At 40.9% G+C, this 21617-nt stretch overlaps 2 protein-coding genes and 1 long non-coding RNA gene across 11 annotated transcripts in view; 1 reads left to right on the top strand and 2 right to left on the bottom strand.

The window, feature by feature from the left end:
• The window catches only part of Maml2 (mastermind like transcriptional coactivator 2), a 320597-nt gene extending 318451 nt beyond the window's left edge, over positions 1-2146 (bottom strand). The window contains 1 exon segment of the mRNA XM_027415142.2: positions 1452-2146. Coding sequence (XP_027270943.2) covers positions 1452-1952 — 501 coding nt within the window. The 5' untranslated portion in view covers positions 1953-2146.
• Positions 756-20299, top strand: LOC103162845. Of its 3 annotated transcripts, XR_004769557.1 has the most exons (8): positions 756-935; positions 3135-3244; positions 3578-3704; positions 5170-5245; positions 14396-14458; positions 16141-16340; positions 16473-16589; positions 19210-20299. It is a non-coding gene; the product is annotated as an uncharacterized LOC103162845 (long non-coding RNA). The 3 variants fall into 3 exon arrangements; XR_003485221.2 differs by lacking the exon at positions 19210-20299 and having other exon boundaries at positions 758-935; positions 16473-17526; XR_004769556.1 differs by lacking the exons at positions 756-935; positions 19210-20299 and adding an exon at positions 2211-2271 and having other exon boundaries at positions 16473-17526.
• The window catches only part of Ccdc82 (coiled-coil domain containing 82), a 36445-nt gene continuing 22952 nt past the window's right edge, over positions 8125-21617 (bottom strand). For 6 of the 7 annotated variants that reach the window (XM_027415149.2, XM_027415148.2, XM_035443448.1 and 3 more), the window contains 2 exons: positions 14819-15004; positions 8125-9414 (listed from right to left, as the gene is read on the bottom strand). In XM_027415149.2, coding sequence (XP_027270950.1) covers positions 9346-9414; positions 14819-15004 — 255 coding nt within the window. In that variant the 3' untranslated portion in view covers positions 8125-9345. The remainder of the gene's footprint in view (positions 9415-14818; positions 15005-21617) is intronic. The other variant, XM_035443450.1, reaches the window with a different exon arrangement.

Genomic DNA, 21617 nt, shown 5'->3' with positions numbered 1-21617 from the left:
TGCTGGTGACACGCACAGGCACACAAACCTCATTCTTCTCTCCCTCATCCTTCTCCACAGCATCTCTCTTTCAGGAGACAAACTTCCTTTCCCTGGGAATTCCAGGGAGAAGTGTGGATGGAGCAGGGGAGAGAGAGAGGAATATAGGCCTGGAAACTTCAATAGAAACTGGATAGTTTCATTCAAGGATATAGCACAGGCCAGTTAATTATAGGTGCTTAGTTTTCATCTGGACCTGGGGATCCCAGAATCACAGCTCTGGGCAACCCAAGGAAAATGTGTGCCTTGTGGGGAAGAGAAGTGTCTCAGTCCCCAGAGTTCCCCAGGAATCATGGGGATCACTGCAGATGAAGGACCTGGGAAAGAGCATCAAGAAGAAGTAGCCCAGACTGGAACAGTCTACCTCCTCCATCAGGAGCTCCTTAGTACCATCTTTCTTGAGGGCTTTCTGGGGGCTTCAGGGCTCACATGGCCATTTCCCGTCTCTGCCTCTCCTCAGGTTTGGTTTAAGCTTACTGTAGTTGTTCCATGAGTAGTCACAGAACTTCAGGAGCCCAGTGGGGAAGCCTCAGGGTACAGGGCCGGGTTCTAACTTCTACTGAAAGAGGAATGGCATAGCAGTGTGGGGGAAGCCAGAACTACCACAAGCAGTGGTCACCTGACCAAGACTGACAACCAAGAGCCAATGACTCAATGCTCTTCCCTCTGGGTGGGGTGTTGTCTGTGCCTCTGAGGAAGCACTTCCAGTCAGAAAATTACTCAGGCTTTTGGACCTGATGTGTTGTCATCAGGAGGGACTGAAACAAGGTGCTCTCTGTGCCTTCCATGAGTTCTGGGGGTCCAGAATAAAGACTGGATTGGAGCCTGGAGTGGGGAGCCTACAAGAATCTTGATAGCCCCCTTACCAAGCATTCCTGCAGGAGTCTGTCTGTGAGGTACTCCCTCCATGGTTTTTACTGTGGGGATACTATGTTATGGAATGCCAATCATAGACTACTCCTAACCCCAGGTGAAGGGCACTTCAGAGGGGAAGTAGGGAGGGGGAAAAGTAAGCAGGTCAATCGAGCTAAGTTACTGTCAAGTAAAGGATGTCTTGCTGGGCCTAACATGCTAAGCAGAAGGGTTCTCAAGGGTTTCTCAGCTGTAAGTCCTTCTTTCACAAACTGTGGACCCTCCTAGCCTCTGGAAAATCCAGGCTATTAACTGGTAAGGAACACATTTCAGTGTAGGACAATGACAATGGGCACCAGTGACTTTGATAGTAAGAGTTTACAACTACACACACACACACCCAACAGCCTTTGAGAGACTGGTATCTTGGCCATCTTCATGGCCATTCATTCCACATGAGGCCAAGACAACCACCAACTCATGAGGCCAAAACAACCACCACCTTTGCGAGAGGCCACAGGAGAACAGCCACAATCATAGGAGAAAACCAGGTGCCTTACCGCAAGCAGGGCAGAGGTCCGCTGGTCACCAGGGGTAGAAGCTGGTGGCTGCTGCTCTCGGTTTATCCCACCATTATCATTACTGGTCAGTCGATGTTGCTGATGGTGATGGTGGTAGTCTGGTGGAGGTGGTGGGGCTGTGGCAGTTGCCTGGGAGGCCACAGAAGGGGCAGCAGGGGGCGGTGGAGGGACTGTGGTGGTGGCAGTCGTGGCTGCAGCCTTAGCATGTTTGCTAGCCTTCCTTGCCCCCTGGCCATGCTGGACCAGGCTGAGAAGCTGCATAGTGCTTTCCCTTTCTCGGTCTGAGCTCTCGGCCCTACCACGTTCATAGCGTCCTTCACAGTTCAGGTGGTGCTGTCGGCAGACAGCAATGCGAGCCCGCAGGCGTTCCACAATAGCACTGTGCACTCTAGGGGTGACTGAGCCCCCTCCAAGGAGCCCCGCCCCAGGAGCCCCCCCTAAACCTCCTGCGGGGGCCTGCGGGGGCGCTGTGTCCCCCATCTTGTTGGACACAATGATTACTGCCTCTGGGATGGTGAGGTGCAAGAGAGAGGCTGGGGCTGAGTATTGCAGGCAAAGCTGGTTTCAGTGTTCAGGGCCACATGAATAGAGGTCTTCAGAGGGTGGGGAGACAGTGGAGAAGGTGTGGGGGAGGGGCGCGGGCAGCAAGAGGGTGGGGAGAAAGATTAGAGACCAATTGGAGAGGGGAAGTTGGAAACAAACCCTGATCAACTTATTCTAATTGCATTTGACAGCTCAGGAGAAGTTAGGAGAGAGTTGTAGATCTTTTCTCCCCCACCAGGCTGACAAGAGCCTCCAGGTACTTTGTAAACACAAAGTCTGGGGGATAGTTCAAGAATTCAGGGATCATCAAGGAAGAGACAGACACGTACAGCAAAAGGAATGGAAAGAGTCATTAATAGAGAACCAGACTCCCCTTCTCCTAGTTGCTTCAGGAAATTATTTATGGGGGTGTTTCTGCAGAGAAACGCATTTCTATTCTGGTCTACGCAACCGGCAACCTTCACTTTTACTCAGGTTAAAACACAAACAACAGGGCTGCTTCCCGAGGCTTCGGAAGTCATGTTCAAACTGTGCGAAATCAAGGGAGACTGTCTTGGCTTCTCCGTCCCCTTCTCTCCCTCCGGTGTTGGCGATTTTCTCCGGGGGAGGGAGGTTATATTAGGATGTAGTCTTCTCCCCAAAGGAGACAGCTTTTCAGTCTGTCTTAACGGCGTCTGTAATTGGACTTCAGGAGCATGCTCTTTTCTTCAAGCTAATCCAATCACCGGCAAAAATCCTGATTCCCTCTTAGGTTTCTTAGTTTTAAATGAAAGCTCTCTGAAGTGGCTGGCTACTGAGAAGGCTCCTTCAACACAATTTCCCCTTTCCCACTTACGTTTTTATCCCTCACCCCCAGTTCTATTCTAACACAGTATCAAGAGAGACAAAGTCTTCCGAGAGTAATTTACAAACGATGGTCAAACTTACAAACTTCCAGCAAATTGCACCGAGTCATGTCCAGCCACTTTTCTGTCCACTTTTGTACATTCCATCCCCGGCCAGTGGCTCACAGGGTCTGGACTCCCATAGGCAATGTGGCTCTATCTCCTGTATTGCTTCGCTTTATAGATGGGGGGAAAAAGAAGAAAAAAGTAGCTTGTATTTTCCTTTCTCTTTCAGGTCTGTTCCGAGCGCTTTCCTGACACCGGCTCCCGCTCCTCGGACTCACGGCGAAACACAGGCTTTCATTGTGCTGCGATAGGAGAGGGAGAGAAAGAGAGAGAGAGAGAGTGAGTGAAACAGAGAGGGAGAGAGGGAGCCAGCAGGCTGCAGATGGGGGAGGAGGGCGGGAGCTGGGCTCCCTGGTGGAAGGCTGGTGCCGCTGCTCCAGTGAGTAATCGCAGCCAGGCGCCGGGGAACGGAGTGCAGAGGCCTCCCAGTGGCTGAAGAGGCAAACCCTCCAGACCTGCACCTACTCTCCAGGCGACTCTGGACTCAGCCTCAGCCTGGGTGCTGCGGTGGGGGGAACACAGGGGGGAAATCCCTAGTTCTCTCTCAAGTGTTTGAGAAGCTCTCATGCTGAAGAAAATTCCCAGCCATGGAGTGTATTTTCCCCCTTCCAGGCCCGCAGCCCGCCCCCCTGACGATATGATTTTCCGTTTTCAATAAGCTGCAAACGACACCACTGGGCACCCCAACAAGAGCTGGGTGAGCACGGAGGAAAAGCTCATTTACACTGTGAGGAAGTTGGTGAGTTAGTGCTGGAGATGGAGAGAAGGAAGTCCACCCTGTCTCCTAAAAAGGACGCAGTGGGGTGGGTCAATGAGTTTGGGCAACAGGCTGGGGGGGGGGTGATGAGCAAATCAGTAGGGATAAATAAACGTTGTGTGAGACTGATATTGCCAATACCTCCAGAAAGAAAAGAGAGAGAGAGAGAGAGAGAGAGAGAGAGAGAGAGAGAGAGAGAGAGAGAGAGAGAGAGAGAGAGAGAGAGAGAGAGAGAGACATGTTTTCCTTTGAAAAGTCACCAAATACAAGAAGGCGTGTTGTCCATAGCTGCCTGGTTGGCATATATAATGTGCTGCATGATTTCAAGAACATTCATAACAACAAAAAAGGTATTGATTCCTTATCTTCTGATGGTGTGGTTTGTAAAATATCCAAGAAGATGGGCACAGCATTGGCAGTCAGAACCAACAAAAAACACAAGTGCTGTAATTTACAAGTCATTGGAGCTGAGGTCTCAGGACACAAAACTTCAGTCAGGTAACAGTCTAGAATTTCAGAGGTATGGCTCTGCTTCAAACATGAGCTATGGGCAGAAGTGAACAAAATTAATGAATCTCAAGACTGAATTTACCCACAGTCCCATCCCCAAGTCTGGCCTACTGCAGCCCACTTTGTTTTCACAGGTTCCAAGATGTTAAGTTGGACATGTAGACACACAATCTGACAGGACAGGGTATGACTCATCCAAAATGTTTGGAATCCAAAGTGTTTCAGATTTCAGGGTTGGTTTTGTTTTTGTTTTGTTTTGTTTTTGATTTGGGGAGATTGACTTATACAAGTTGAATGTATCTCTAATTCCAGAAGTTCCTCAAATCCACCTTCTTAGCTCTGTTTAAATAATTCCCTTCTACAGTATCCCAGATTGGTTTTGAGTCAACTACTCTGAGTCTGTAAAACCTCTGGCTTTTCTTGGGAATATAATACTCCTCCCTGTCTTCTTCAAAGCCAACTCCCTCCCCATGCATGAGGGAAAAAAGAGAAACCATTCATTATAGAAGAACAATAGAAAGGAGAGTCCTGCCATCAGGAGGCATCCTATCATAAAAAGGGAAGGATTTCTGAACATTGCATGTTTAAATTTTAGGAAGAGGGTTCAGTAGACAACACCTTCTACTAACTAACTTCTACTTATAAAATGTCATATTTATCAGTCATAACCAAACTATGCAATATTTAAACTAAAAACACCACTCATTCAATAGACTATGATAATATAGTTCTTAACAGTATGATGCCATTGGCCAAATAAGCTACTCTTAGTAATACAAATTATAAGAATGATAAATTTGCCAAATTGAGATAAAATTTAATTGACATAAAATTGTCCATAGTTTTAGGATCTTGTGTCTTGTTTCAATACATGTATATACTATATAATAAACTTTGGCTTTTGGATTTCTTTCTCTTTTATGATATCTGAGTACAGTTGTGCATGTGGCCAGAGGACAACTTTGTGGAATCCAGTACTATCCTTCCACTTGGGCTCCAGTGACTGAACTCAGGTAATAAACTTGCATTGCCGGTGCCTTTAGCTGCTGAACCATCTCTCCAGCCACCACCCCTTTGTAATTTTGACAGCAGTATAAATTAAAAGCTTGGGAAGCAAGACTTCTACATAAAGGTTTCCTTCCATACTACATTCCAGTATGTAAGACACTCCTTTGGACTCTGGAGTCTAGAGTGTCTTTTGTTTGCATTCAAATGTTTTATGTATGTTTTATCTGCATGTATGTATGTGTACCATATGTGTGCATTGCTGCACTGGCTTATTACAGAAAAGGACTTTGGATCCCCTGGAACTGGAATTACAGTTGACTGTGAGTCATCACTTGGGTGCTGGAAACTGAACCTAGGTCCTTTGCAAGAGAAACCAGTGCTCTGAATTTCTGAGCCATCTCTCCAGTCCCCCTCTATGCATATTTACTTGTATATATCCCAGCCATTTAATTTCTGGTTGCCATTTATCATTGACATCCTTCTACTTACGCACATCATTTTTTTTTCTTATTTAAAAAAACACACTTAAAGCCTACACTTCACATAGATAGATTATCTCAAAACAAAGACATTTCTGGAGATGCATATTGTTAGCTTCACCCAGTTTCTCACTTAGAAGAAGATGAAGACTTATCAAGATTACTTGTTCCTCATCAATAATTTGGGAGGTTAGACCAGGACTCTTCAGACCCAGGTTCTCTCAACCACAGCATTTGCTGTCTTAATGTAAAGCACTATAAGCTGGCGTGGCTCAAGGGACACAATACCCCCCATGACCACTCTGGAGTTCAAGGAGGTCCTATACTACCCAAAGAATGAGTGTTGGGTACAAATAACTGAGTATGAGAACAGACAATCAGGAAATTGAGTTAAGTCCTCCCAATTGCTTAGGAAAGAATTCTTTCTTCCAGCCCCATCATTCTTTTTTTTTTTAAAATTTAAATTAGAAACAAGCTTCTTTTACATGTCAATCTCAGTTCCCTCTCCCTCCCCTCCTCCCCTGCCCCCCTTGAGCCCTGTCCCATCCCCTTTCTGCTCCCCAGGGAGGGCAGTTCCCTCATTCTTTTAGTGTTCTAGTTTGCTTCCTCATACACCTACAGCCCCTGTCTAGCCCTTTGAATTCTTTCAAGCATTAATTCTCCTTTGCCTAACTTTTTCTCATCATCTCTACTATTCAAAGCTACCAAACACTAAAACAACTAACACGTATGGTAGCATATGCTCCCAATCTAAAGATTCAGTCATGTGAGAGGACCTGAAACTTAGAAGCTCAAAGTTCATTGTCATGTTATTGCATTAATACTGATAATAGTGATAAAATGCAATGTCATAATATAAGAAAAGGTTAATTGTATTATTTTTCACACAACTCTCACCGTCTTCTGGATTTGGGGCTGTCAATACATACTAAGTCTCACTAATAACCTATGGTTTTATCAATTATTTTGCTGTTAGCAAATACCCAATAGATTCTTGGAGGCTCCAGTCACTCCTTGGAGGAGTACATTTGGTTGCAACAGCCTCAGACTTCAGAAACACCACCTGCAAGCATTTTGATCAGTAATATGTTGCTGTATTTGGGAAAGTGCTTCAAATCAGCAGTGTGACTAACCTAGGAACTAGATCACCTACTGTCATAAGTCACCAGGATTATTGGTCCTTTTACCTTATAATTGAGTGCTATGAAAATAATAACTTTAAACTGTTAAACTGTCTCCTTTTACAGGAGATGCAAGCTTGCCACATGAAGAAGTGATGCTTTCAGGTTATCTTTTTCCTTTCTCTCTTCCTTCCTTTACACAAGCCCCCATGCCCTCACGCCTCCCATACTCCATCAGTTCCCCTTGGATTCGCCTTCACGCCTCCCCATACTCCATCAGTTCCCCTTGGATTCGCCTTCACGCCTCCCCATACTCCATCAGTTCCCCTTGGATTCAACCTCACGCCTCCTATACTCCATCAGTTCCCCTTGGATTCATCTTCATGCCTCCTATACTCCATCAGTTTCCCTTGGATTCACCTTCACGCCTCCCCATACTCCATAAGTTCCCCTTGGATTCGCCCTTACTCCTCCCATACTCCATCAGTTCCCCTTGGATTCGCCTTCACGCCTCCCATACTCCATCAGTTCCCCTTGGATTCGCCTTCATGCCCTTCCCATACTCCATCAGTTCCCCTTGGATTCATCTTCATGCCTCCTATACTCCATCAGTTCCCCTTGGATTCATCTTCATGCCTCCTATACTCCATCAGTTCCCCTTGGATTCGCCCTTACGCCTCCCATACTCCATCAATTTCCCTTGGATTCGCCCTCATACCTCCCATAGTCCATCATTTCCCCTTGGATTCTGCCTTGCTTCCCTGCACACACTGTACTTCCATCTTTTTTTTTTGAACATGGATTCATTTTTGTTCTCTGAAGTGAGTTAAATGGTAGTTACCCATGCACCAGAGAAATACAAATAGCAGTAGGCATGTGATGGAAAAGTGTGCTTCACCCCTGAAAACTGTTATTCACTTGTCAACATCGGCCTCAGTATCCTTGCACTTCCTGTAATTTTTCTTTTCTCTCTCTCTCTCTCTCTCTCTCTCTCTCTCTCTCTCTCTCTCTCTCCCTCTCTCTCTCTGTTCATTTCTTTCTCTTACTGGCTTAAAAGACCAATATGAATACTTAATAGAAATATAGTGCAGAAAATACAAACTCCATGTAATTCTTGATGAAATGTAGTTTTATGTAATATATACACGGAGGCACATGCCATGCATCACACAATAGATGAAACTAGCTAACTTCAACCAATTACTTCCAGTAAGAAGAAAGCAAATAAAATGCCACAGGAGAACAGGTGTTCCCTTTAAGAATTAAAGAAACAGAATACACAGCTTACTCTGAAACCACTTTATTGAATTATGGAAAATTAGGATGTGTAAAGTAATGTAGGCACAAAAATAAGATTTTGAATTGTTTTTTGGCTGAACCTGTAGCTGAGATCTTTAGACTGGTACATACATACGTATATATTTACATAGAGAATGTTTTGGTTAAAAAATCACAAAATACATCTCAATACTTGATATATTCCAGATAAAACTGTTCAGAAACAAGAAAGAACATTGCACAGAATGAAAAAATATGTATCAACAAGTTCTTCCTGAATGTGAGGATTGAAAGAGCCTGCAGATTAGACATCTGTTCATAAGGGAAACTTCAGCAGGAGGGAGCACTCCTCCTACAGTAGACAAGCTCTGGTCTCATTCTGAGGTCAGGATAATAAATCCATGGTAATTTGAGGCTTCTTCCATGGCTCACTGATTGAGGAGACACTAATTAGACATTGATACTGAATGTTTCATATTAATACTGCTAAGGGATGCAACAATACAATGATTCATACGCAGGGAGGCATGAGTTGCACTATATATGAATATACACATGCATATATAGTGTGGATGAGAAGGTGCCTGTGTGTGGCTGCACACATGTGGGCACATGTACATATATGTTTGCATGCATGTTCAGCTCAGAGGATAGCCTTGGGTGTCATTTACAAGCAACACCCAACTTGTGTTTTGAGACAGGGTATCTCATTGGCATGAGAGTGGGTTGGTTGTCTGACAAACAAGCCTCGGAGATCTGCCTGGTCTTTGCCTCCCCAGTGCAGGGATTACAAGTTCATGCCATCACATCTGGCTTTTATTTTAAATAAGGTTCTGAGGACTGAACTCAGGTCCTTGTACTTGTAAGGCAGGTATTATACTGACTGAGCCATCTCCAGGTCAGTCCAAATATATTTTAATACAGCCTATTTCTACTAAACTGACAGGAGGACATGATAGAACATTCAATTGTAGGTCATTTATGAGAAAATCATCAATACATGACCAAATACATTGATGGAGTTTTGAATCACAAATCTGATGTTCTCCATGTACATCTATGCAGGCTTTATTAGACTTCACTGTGGCATTTCATGAAAATCAGATGAGATATAAACAAGATTTTTGCCATAAAGAATATACAACAAATGTTACATGATACAGAGAAACAAAACTCATGATCTTCACATTTACAGAAACTTATACAATCTTCTCTGAAGGAAACCTGCTATAATTCAAACTTCTCATCTTGAAAGTAATCCGCAGAATTGAGATAGTCTTGCAGTTGATCATATTTCTGCACATACAACACAAAATTAGTCACTTTACTCACAACAACAAATAAGATAGGCCTTTCAAACTACTTAAATGCATGTCTAATGGAAAAGTGGGAACAAAAATCACTTCATTATAAAGAGAAGTTCTGTTTCAAATAAACATTTCTAACTCAAAAAGCATTGGAAAGAAATCAAATAATAGTGTTATCAATTCATATATCTTACAAGTTATAATTGTGAAGCATAGCATAAATATAACAATTCAATAGCTAATCCAACATATACTTTTAGAACAGATGTGTATGTATGCAGACAGTTTCCTACTAGTGACTGTTGAGGGGCAGGGCTTTAAAAGACATTTCCCCCATCCCTAAGACAAGACATCATGGCAACCAGCACAACTGCAGAGAGGGCTCAGAAGAGAAGTCATGAATAGTTTAGGTGACCAGGAAAGTCTGGCATTTAAGTTGTTCTGGACAAAAATATTTGATAGGAAAAAATTTAGAGGCAAAAGTATCCCTCTGCCAGTCCAAGAGATTAACAGTTTATCCAGCAGTACCATGACAAGGGTGTATAGGAATGTGATGCCATCTGAGAGAAAGAGGTAGGATTGAACCAAAGAGATTGAGGTCAGAGAATAAAAACTATGAAATACTAGGTTATGGATTGAGCAAAGATTTGAAATGCAATGTGATGCTGCCAAAGATTTTAGAACAGAGGACTGACCTCATTTGAAGTACATGTTCAGAAAACTGGTTAGCTATTCTATAACTGTATGGCAATGAGTTATGAATCTGTTATGACAAATTAGGCAATGAGGACTCAAATCTGTGGGGCAACAATGGAAATGGAGGGTAAAGAACAGGATGGAACATGTTAAGAGATGGGGTAAGGGTGTCCTGGAAATTCCAAGGTGAAAGAGTACAAGAATGATGGCAGGTAGGACTATCTAAGGCAGAAAGGGAACAGGGAAGATACATGAGTTCACATTTAGACAGAGTCCAAGTATTTCTATCAGTTGAAGGCATTGAATTATTTAATGGTTTTCTAACTTGGTTTATGAACTCCGAGAGAAGACCTCAATGGCCTGAATTCTATGATGACAAGGATTCATGGGAAGCAATGTAAATATTGTATTTCCATGGGAGGCCCAGAAGCCCATTTTCATAATTTCAACATCCTCAGGGAAGATGGAAGAAAAGAACAAGATAGACAGTGATCTGCTAGCATAGGCCACTTAAGAGTTCTCTTGCTTTTAGTGCATGGAAGTAAGTGGAAGTAAGATTATCTATGATTTAAAACCTGCACCTTAAAAAACTGGCTGTTTTAGGCTTATTATTTTATTTTTATATTGTTTGCTCAATTATTTATAAAACTTGCTTTGGAAAATTAAAATGTGTCTCTGCATACTAAGAGAAACAAATAACAATCTTTGCTTGCTTATATTACAAATAACAGCTAATGGCAGTTGACCACTTTCTAATTCCAGGCCTTAAATATATCATCCATCATTTGCATGATCGAAGTCCTAATTATTGCTTAATTCCTATTTTACAGGGGTGAAACAGGTTTAGAGAGATCGAGTAACTTGCTTTCATAATCTACTGCTAGCCAGTGGCAGGACAAATATTCAGATGCATGCTTTTAACCTTTATAGGATGCTGTTTTTGAGTTTTAAATGGCAAGGGTGGGGCAACAGCTATTCAGAGGGGGAAAAATGAAAATCACAAAAGGGAAAGTGAAAGAGAGGGAAGGTCATTAGGACCACTCTGCCATCTTCTCTGCCTGAAGATGCGGCTCCTGTAGCTCATCACAGAACCTTTGGGGAGTCCAGGCTTTGCTTTAATAATGAAGAGCACTCCCATACAGTACCAGATGAACATTCTGACAAGAAGATTCCAGACTGTGGAAATGGGGAAGGGAAAGTAGTCAGACTCTCAGCAAAGCCTGGCATCCTCTACCCAGAAGGAGCAAATGAGACCAACAGAAAGGAAATGATGTGCAGGTAGAAGCTCAACAGGAAATTCTAAGCCCTCCATCTTTAATTTACTTAAGAACCAGCCAACTTTTAGAATGTTAGATGTTTAATACCCTTAAGAAGTTTCATTCAATTGGTCTGGGTAAGGCCAGGAATTATGTATTTTTCCACAAATTTCTAGGTGACTTTGACATAGGTAGTTAAGAGTAATATTTTGAGAAATACCAACTTAAGGTATAGAAGAAAAAGAAAAGAATAAAATGTTAAAAGGGGAGGGTGAAAGAGAAGACTTAAGTAAGGGAAATCTCATTATAATTCGAAGTTCTTATTTCTGTAGTACATTATTTTAAATATAGCTGTAAAGCAGATTTGATTCTTCTTTTATGGATGTGTTTAGATGTGTGTGTTTATGGCAGAGGTCAATGTGGGATATCTTGCTCTCTGTCTTTCAAGACGAAGTCTCTCATTGAATCTGATGCTCATGCATTTGGCTGGCCAGAAACACCCAGGGATCCCCCTGTCTCTGCTTCTCCAGAGAATTGGAATTAGGGCACATGCCATTGTACCTGTGTTTTACATGGGCACTATGGTTTGAATTCAAATTCTCATGGTTGTGTGGCAAAGCACTTCACCTACGGAGCCATCTCCCTGTCCCTTTGGCCTGCCACTTCTGCTGACATGCTATCTTCTTTTCCTGATATCCATATTCTTATCAACCAATCCCAACAATCTTATTGTCTATCTCCCAGGAAAACCCATCAACATGTATATTTTCTTCCTAATGAAAGAGATGTTGGGCACATTGGAATATTTTAGAATGGCATGTATGTTTGCAGATTTTGTTTTCATTCTGATTTTCCTATAATTTGCTCTTTTCTTGTATTAAAGCTAACTTGATACCCCTTGACTATTAGACTAAAAGCAGATAATTCTATCACAAATAGTAGGAGGAAAAAAAGAGTGAGGCTTAGTCGGCAGGTCTTTAGTCTATGGTTGAACAGACTAAGATTCTGGGAGAAAAGAAGAAAAACGCTTAAGTAGAGAAGGGACAGGTAAGGAGCAGAGTGAGAAACACAAGCAGGAAGCAGAAAACAGCATCGTGTGCAAGACAAGAAAAGGATGTGGCACACTGGGAGATGGGAACATCCAGAGTCACTGAGATGGGCTCCAAGTAGCACAGACCCAGGCACTTTAGAGAGGAAGAGTAAATGTAAGACATGGTGACTGCAGCCAAAAAAATGCATGCGTTCACACATACAGTGTGCTCTCACGCTACAGGATAGCAAGACTGAGAAATGTCAGAGCATTTGACAAACTGAAATTTTATCATAACATAAAAAGCAATGTATGTATTTATGCTGGATATAAGCTCTCTTGTTTCTAGGGAATTTTTTGGAAAAGTATTAAACAACTATTTTTAAATTAAAATCTTTTAAAAAGCCCCCCAATCCAAGACACAATGAAGTTCTTTGCTGCTTTTACACGAGGGAAAACTGGGTCTGTCTTAGGTATATGCTTTATTCTTTTAACATCTAATGTTAAATGTTTCTCTTAGTGGAGGATGTGCTGGGTAGTTTTATGTCACCTTGACAGAAGTGGCAGTCATCTGGGAACAGGAATTTCCAATTGAGAAAATGCCCCATACAATCTGCCTGTGGGCAATTCTGTAGCACAATGTTTTCTGATTAAGGATTGATATGGGAGGGCTCAGCACACCTCTGGGCAGGTGGCCCTGGACAGTAAACGAAAGCAAGTTAGGTAAGTCACAGAGAGTAGCTAGTAAGCAGTATTCCTCCATGGCCTCTACATCAGCTTCTGCCTTGAGTTCCTTCTCAGACTTCCCTCAGTGATGGACTGTGACCTGAGAGATGTAAGATGAACTCTTCTTTCCTCCTCAAGTTACTTTAGGTCATGGTGTTCGTCACAGCAATAAGAAGCAGGCTAAGACAGAAATTGGAATGATGAGTGGGGTATTTCTGTGACAGATCTGATCATGTGTTTGGGGGCAAAATGTGCTAGCATTTGAAAATTGGGCTGGAAAAGCTGTTGAGTGTTCAAAGATCAGTGGGCATATCCGCAGAGACTGGAAGAGTGCTGAGAGCAATGCAGATGATGAAGGATTGGGATGTGAAGATTCAGAAGGAAGTTTGAAAGTCCCTTAAAGAATCTACCAGGGCCTTTAAATACACTGAATTAAGAATCTGTGGTTCTGATCATCTGGGGTTGAAGAATCAGTTGTGATTATCAAGAGCTCAGATCCTCTGAAGTGAAATCCTTGCTTTCTAGGACAATTGATACTAGTCACTTGGGCTGAAGAATTGTGATTGAGACCAGCATCACTGAGATGCAGTCTTCTAGGAAGTGTTTACTCAGGGTCAGCACACAGACCTTTTGCTGGTAGCCAAACTTGGTAATGGGTACTAGTTTGGAAGACATGGAAGGTTCATGGAACACAGCGGAGACTTGACACTATGAAAGGCCAAGAGAGGGCCACTCCCACTCTACCCTTGATATCAAATTCAGGGGGTGTCAAGGTACAGGGAAATCAAAGGTTCCACAGCCTGAAGCCTCAGCATGCCCTTCCATTTTCAGTCACAGTGTCCTCAAGTGCCCACAATCAGCCCCAAGTCCTCAAGAAGAGGTTCTGGCTGTATTAGAATTGGTGATGTGGCCCCTTTCCTCAGGCTGGCACCAGATGCTCCTTCACTTTTAAATCACACTGTTCAAAAGAAGGAAGGCAGGCTAGCAAAGGCCAGTCCCATTCATTGCCCCACCCTACTCCCCAGACACACCCTGCAATATAATAGTTAATATTGATTCCCAGCTTGACAGGACCTAAAATTACCCAGGAGACAAATCTCTGGGCAAGCCTTTGAGGTATTTTCTAGATTAGGTGAAGTAAGATAGAAAGATCCACCTTAAAAGTATGTGGCACTATTCTCTAGGCTTGGGTCCTGGACTGCAGAAAGAGAAAGCTAGCTGAGCAGAACAATTAATCTCTTTACTTCTTGACTTTGAAATAGGACCGGCTGCCACAAGATCCTGCCACAGGACTTCTTCACCATGATGGACTATAGCACATACCTGTAAGCCAAAATAGCCATTTTTTCTCTTAAGATAACCTCTGTCGTTGTATTTTATCACAATGTGAGTTAGTATGTAAGTAAGGGTGATACACATAAAAGACAAAGAAGAAAGACCTTTTGATAGGGTACAGCATTATTGTTCAATAAAATCTACATGAGGTGAGTGGATTCTTAAAAACATCAGGCCATCTGTTTACAATAGAACAATGACAAACATGGAAGGAATAGGCAGCAGAAGAGGAAACATAAGAATAGGGAGAGAAGGGATTTCTTAAGTAGTAACACTGTCTACAAATGTCATCTTTTTGCTAGCACCCTCAAACCTCCAGATTCTGCAGAATGAGAAGGTCTAAGTCTTACCTTTCTAATCCAGCCGCTTTCTTTTGACTGACTGAAGACTCTTCCTACTGTTTCTTTAACCTGTTCATCTCCATCTTCTTCTGTTTTGGCAATGGAGCAACATTCTTGGTACAGTTTGAATTTAAAATGTTTTAGTTTATGATAAATTCTGGTGCGATCAGCACAAATTCTGCCAACAGTAAATACCTACATTGAGAAATATATGTCGTTATCTCAAATATGAAGTGAATAAATGTGTATATGTATGTGTATATGTATGTATGTATGTATGTATGTATGTATGTATGTATGTATGTTTATTACTTCTGGTTTTCAGATTTCCCTTATCTAAAACATGTGTTTTTAATTTTATTTAAATATTTATAAGAATGGTCCCTTTATCTTATCTATACAACCAGTCAACAGAACCTTCACCTTTTGTGCTCCCAGTATTAGGCAGGGGCTAGATGGAAGCTAAGTGAGGATGCAGCACCTGTGTTAGGAGCTTAGTGCCTTATCAGAAAGATGATTATAAAACACCACACCAAATGTTGTGATCAGAATGCTACCAAGATGTCAGTCCATGTTTCTTTGTATGTGTGCATGAATATATGAAGGCCAGAGGGCAATCTCAGTTATCATTCTTCAGGCTCCAATAATCCTATTTATTTTGAGGCACCATTTCGCACTGGTCCTGAACTTTCCAAACAGGTGAGGCATTCCAGAGCTTAAGTTTATTGGTTGGTTGATTGATTGATTTAGTGAGTGCTGGGGCTTGATCTCAGGCACTTTATGCTTGTAGTCCTCTATTGACTGAACACCTGCCTAGCCTCTGTCAGTAATTCTTGAAGTTCTGAAAACAATTTTCTGAATTTGGGAAGAAAGAGAGAAATTGCTTTTAAGGAAGAAAAATGGACACACACTAAAGCAGAAGGCATACAGAATATGGCATTACACATTTTTTTGTGTTTAAAATGCCCAGATTATGATAAATTGTAAATATAAGCAACAACTAAAAGTGAAGCACTTTTACACCAATGTTAAGTATTGTTAGTTGTTTCCTAAACAATTCCCAAATGTAAAGTAAAATGTTCTTTGTGTGTAGGCATATTTTTGGCTTTAATTCATGTGTCATGTATAAATGAGATATTAACATTTTATTGTCTGCTTTGATTATATATGGACTTCTAGGACTCTATGATACCCTTTTGTAGAATCAGTCAACCAGACCATTTCTGTTTGTTTTGATGGTTATGTTTCACTATCCAACTAAAATAGGAAGTCAATATCACTCACTGATAAATTAAATACATCTTAATTCACACTATTTTCACTCTTTGTAGAAAATTCACCAAAATGGGCTCCAAGAACACAACATGATGTATCATATAAGGATCTGAAGGCACAAATGTCCTGACTTAAGTATCTGTCTCTATGCTCAAGTGCACAAGTTCAGTACTAGCTACATAATTTTAATAGTCACCTATGTCACTTTTTCTGAAGCTGCAATACACAGGAACACAGAGTTAATGATGCTCTGAAGGTAAGAGACCAGGAATATGTTGCCAAAAAGAAATTCAAGTTCAATAATGATGACTGAAAAACAGCATGGTTAAGTGAAGCATTTTGGACATTTCATTATATCCTATGACTTTTGTTTACTTGTTTTTTCCAGACAGCGTTTCTCTGTGAAGCTGTGGCTATTCTGAAACTCACTATGTGGTCCAGGCCAGCCTCAAACTAAAACTCAAAAGATTTGCCTGCTCCTGACTCCTGAGTGATGAGATTAAAGGTGTGTGCCACATTGCCTGGCCTGTGACTTCTGGAGAGACATGAACAAATATTTATTCACTTCATGTATGGCACTCAAAAACAGACCAAAGAAAACTTTCCACTTAAGATTAAGTTAGTGGTTCACTGAGTTTTCTGGAGTTACATACAGGAACATGGATGAATAAAAGGCAAGTGCAAAACTGAGAAGCCTGCCCCAGCACAGGTGACAACTTATTCACAAGAATTGCATTCCTGGAGCAGCCTGAACAATGTACAGTCAACCCTAAAACCAATCCATCACCCCACCACCTTTTCTTCCCACTTCTGGCAACTGTTTCTGCATATATAGCTTTGGGAAAGGGTCTTGTGAGCATTATTAAGTTTCTTTCATTTCCTGAGTTTGATAAGACTTGTTTTTCTTTGTCCCCCACCCCCACCCCAAGTCCTTGTGATCCAAGGCCTCTTGTCAAACATATGGTAACTCCATCTTCCATCAAAGCATATCATTTCTTTCAAATAATCTAATCTTTGGTAAGTCAGGCAAAAGAAAATTATCAACAATCACAATTTTACTGCACCCTCGAAAAGAACCTGGTTAATCCTAGGCTTTCAATTTTAAGTAACTTTCAGTACAATGACAAAGTAGACAGTGGTTTCCAAACAATATGAGGCCAGTGGGTGGAGGTGTGGACAGTCTTTTAAAGCCCCAGAATATAAGTACATGTGCTTTTCCCTTTATTTGCATGCACTGACACAGTGGTGCAATAGGATAGAAAATAACTTTAGTAAATGGCAGTGACAGACTCGGATTATACTTTTTCTGGAAACTATTGAATTCTATGCTAAAACAAAAAATAAAGTTTTAGTGGTTTCCTTAAACTAGTTCTGTGATATGCTTATGAGGTAATTAGAATACAATGAGTTTTTTGAAATAAAAAATTACTGAAGAAAATTTATTTTACCTAGCATCATTTCAAAACAGCCATATAACTATTACTAATAACATCATCTGAATAAGTGGTATTATATCCTGCCACGCATTCTTGTATATCAGACTTTCATGTCACTATTCTAATGTTTTATTTGGACTGTTTCTACTATTTTGTACCTCACTCCTTATCAAGAATGCTTCAGTGAACTTTGCAATGATGTCATTTGCTTTTATTAATTTATTTCCATAGGATAAACTTATAGTCACTGTAGCAACTCTGGCTATACAGTCACCTGTATTTTAAAATTATACCAGATATTTCTTCCTCTAGGAATCTCACTTTACATAAGCCTACAAACTTCTAAATAATGCTGATCATACAACCTTTCAACATTTGATTAAAAAATACTATAGTAAAATATATATTTAAAAATACTATAAACGGGTCCAGACCAGGCTGGTGAAACCCACAGAAACAGCTGACCTGAACATGAGGGAACTCTTGCTCCCTAGACTGATAGCTGGGATACAAGCAGGGGACTGATCCAGACCCCAGGAACACGGATTTCATTGAGGAAACCTCGGAAATCTTCAGGACATCCTGTAGTAGTTCAGTACTTATCCTTAGCATAGGTGTGGACGTTGGGAGCCCATTCCACATAGAGGAATACTCCCTGAGCCAAGATACACGGGGGTGGGCCTAGGCTGTATCCCAAAGGACACAATAGACTCTGATAACACCCTATGGAAGGCCTCACCATCCAGGGGGAGCAGAAAGGATATGTGATAGGTAGGGTTTTAGTTGGGGGGTGGTGGTAGGGGAGGAGGGGAGGGAGAAGGGAACTGGGATTGTCATGTAAAACAATCTTGTTTCTAATTCAAATTAAAAAAATCTGAAAAAAATACTATAGTAATTTAAGAGCTATCAATGTAAATCTTAAATAGTTTTACCTCTATGTTCCTAAGGAGAATGAGCATTTTCTCTTGTATTTAACTTTTATATTTTCCCAACTGTGACTCTGCTCTTTTGGTTTCACCTATTGGTTTCATTTCTTTTCCTCTTTCCCCTTCCTCACTTTTCTCTTGTCTTTTTCTTCCTTTCCTTCCATCCTCTGCTATCTATCCCTTTCCCTCTCCCTCTCCCAGCTCTCTTTTCCTTAGTTTTTTTTTTTTTTTTTTTTTTTTTGTTGTTGTTGTCCTTTTGTCTTTTGATTGAAACAGAGTCTCCCTATATAGATCAGACTGGTTTGGCATTTGCTATGTACCCTAAACTGGCCTTGAATTCATATTTTCCTGTCTCAGACTCTTAAATGTTAGGATTAGACAAATGTCCCATTGTATGTGACCTTAATTTTAGATACCTGAATTAACCAGTTTAAATAGAAACTTTATTTCTTCTCAGTAATGTTAAGTTCTATGAATGATTTTTAACTCTACTTTCCCCTCCAGGATTAGCTATATGTAACAAAGGCATGTTGAAATCAATATATTTGATCTATACAACAGGATATGGTTCTTGAAGTATTCAATCGCTTTTGATAAGATTCTGGATTTCTTATAAAAATCATAGGTTATTTTTTAAGCAATGAGGAAATTGCATATACAATATTGATAAAGAACAATTCTGAATTCATTATTCATATATACATTTTTTACATTATTTTATGTGTGTGTGTCTGTGCCTGACATATGTATTACATGCATGCAGGAGCCCATGGGGACCAGAACTGTGCATGAGATCATATAAAACCGGAATTATAAACAGCTGTGAGCTGCCATGTGAGAACTGAGAGCTGAAAAAGGGTCTTCTGAGTGAGCAGCAATACTCTTAATCACTGAGCCATCTCTCCAGTCCCCAAGAATAAAATCTATAAATGATTTTCCTAATCTTTATTTTAATGTTAACAGAGATCTGGTCAACTACTGTCCAACAGTACTAATGAATCATACTTCCCAATAAATCATATTTCCTCCATTTTATTTCATTTTTATTTATTTTTTTCCTCTACTTTAATAATGGAAGATTTACGAACAACTTTAGTTCTCTCTATTCTCCCAAAACATACATTCTCCAAAGATAAGCAGAGTCACTAGAAGAAGTTTTCAAATATTTACAAATTCAGCCTTCTTACAAAGTAAGATTAGAAACAAAAACAGAATATGTATTTTTATGAGTTCCCACTCTTGTCAATTACTTATTTTTTATTTTTTTTGAGACAGGGTTTTTTTTTGTGGCCCTGCCTGTCCTGGAACTAGTTCTGTAGAGCAGACTGGCCTATTCCTGCTTCTGCATACCTCCTGAGCACAGATTAAAGGTGTGAAGCACCAAGCCTAGCCATTATTTATTCTTGAAGCCTCTCTATGTCCAGATTTAACATCATCTTAATCAGGTAAATGATTGCTCTAGACACTGGCATGCCAGATAAAAATCTGAATTGTCTCTTTATAAGATGAACAGGCATCTTCAATTATTAACCTATAAACCACTAATTTGAATACTATCTGACATGAGGTCTTGACCTGGGTTATAGTCTTCTTTGGACTTCAAAGGCAGTACCTGTTTTCTTGCCCAAGTGACCTTCTTTATCACTCTGATCCTATACATCTCTGTCCTAAGATATGACTCACTGAGATTAAGGCTACGTACTGATTTGATCTCACTGAATTAGGGGTGAATGTGCTATAAAGACACATTTGCACCTTTGAAAATTGTACCCTGGCATAAGGGGTAGCGTGCTCACTTAGCAAGCTGAGGCCCTAGGTTTAGTATCTGTGGCATACTGATAGAAATAAAGAAAATCAAAAGTACCCTCTTTTCTTTTTCTTTTTTTATATTTTTCCATTTTTAATTTAAATTAGAAACAAGATTGTTTTACATGTCAATCCCAGTTCCCTCTCCTTCCCCTCCTCCCCTGTGCCCCACTAACACCCTACCTATCCCATAACCTTTCTGCTCCCCAGGGAGGGTGTGGCCTTCCATGGGGGTTCTTTAGAGTCTGTCATATCCTTTGGGATAGGACCTAGGCCCTCCCCCATGTGTCGAGGCTGAGAGAGTATTCCTCTATGTGGAATGTGCTACCACAGTCCATTCCTATGCTAGGGTTAAGTACTGATTTACTACAAGAGGCTCCATAGATTTCTGAGGCCTTCCAGACAGAAACTTAACAAAGAGACAAAGGAACTAACAGAAGTTATGACCTAATTGGGATTAACAGATATCTATAGAACTTTCCATCCAAACACAAAAGAATATACCTTCTTTTCAGCATCACATGGAACCTTCTCAAAAATCGACCACATACTCGGCAACATAGCAAACCTCAACAGGTACAAAAAATTGGAATAACCCCCATGCCTTATCAGACCACCATGCTTTAAAGTTAGAAAGCAACAACAATACAAATTGCAGAAACCCTACAAACTCATAGAAATTGAACAACATGCAATTGCACCATTCCTGGGTCAAGGAAGAAATAAAGAAAGAAATTAAAGACTTCCTAGAATTCAATGAAAATGAAGACACAACATACCCAAACTCATGGGACACTTTGAAAGCAGTACTAAGAGGAAATTTCATAGCTCTAAGTTCTCACATGAAGAAACTAGAGAATAGCCACACCAGTGAGTAGGCATCACAGCTCAAAGCTCTAGAACAAATGGAAACAAATTCACCCGGGAGGAGTAGACACCAGTAAATAATCAAACTGAGGGCAGAAATCAATAAAGTTGAAACAAAGAAAACAATTCAAAGAATCAAAGAGTTGGTTCTTCGAGAAAATCAGCAAGATGGGCAAACCTTTATCCAAACTAACCAAAAGGCAGAGAGAACATGCAAATTAACAAAATCAGTAATGAAAAGTGGGACATAACAACAGACACTGAGGAAATCCAGAGAATCTTCAGGTCATATTTTAAAAACCTGTACTTCACAAAATTTGAAAATTTAAAGGAAATGGACAATTTTTCTGGACAGATATCACTTACCAAAATTAAAGCACAAACAGATAAGTAATTTAAACAGACCTATAACCCCTAATGAAATAGAAGCAGTCATCAAAAGTCTCCCAACCAAAAAAAGCCCAGGGCCAGATGGCTTCAGTGCAGAATTCTACCAGA

The sequence above is a fragment of the Cricetulus griseus genome, chromosome 4 (assembly GCF_003668045.3).
Source record: "Cricetulus griseus strain 17A/GY chromosome 4, alternate assembly CriGri-PICRH-1.0, whole genome shotgun sequence".
Taxonomy (NCBI): Eukaryota; Metazoa; Chordata; class Mammalia; order Rodentia; family Cricetidae; genus Cricetulus; species Cricetulus griseus.
Note: the sequence above shows the minus strand (reverse complement) of the source record. Positions and strands in the feature narration are given on the sequence as shown.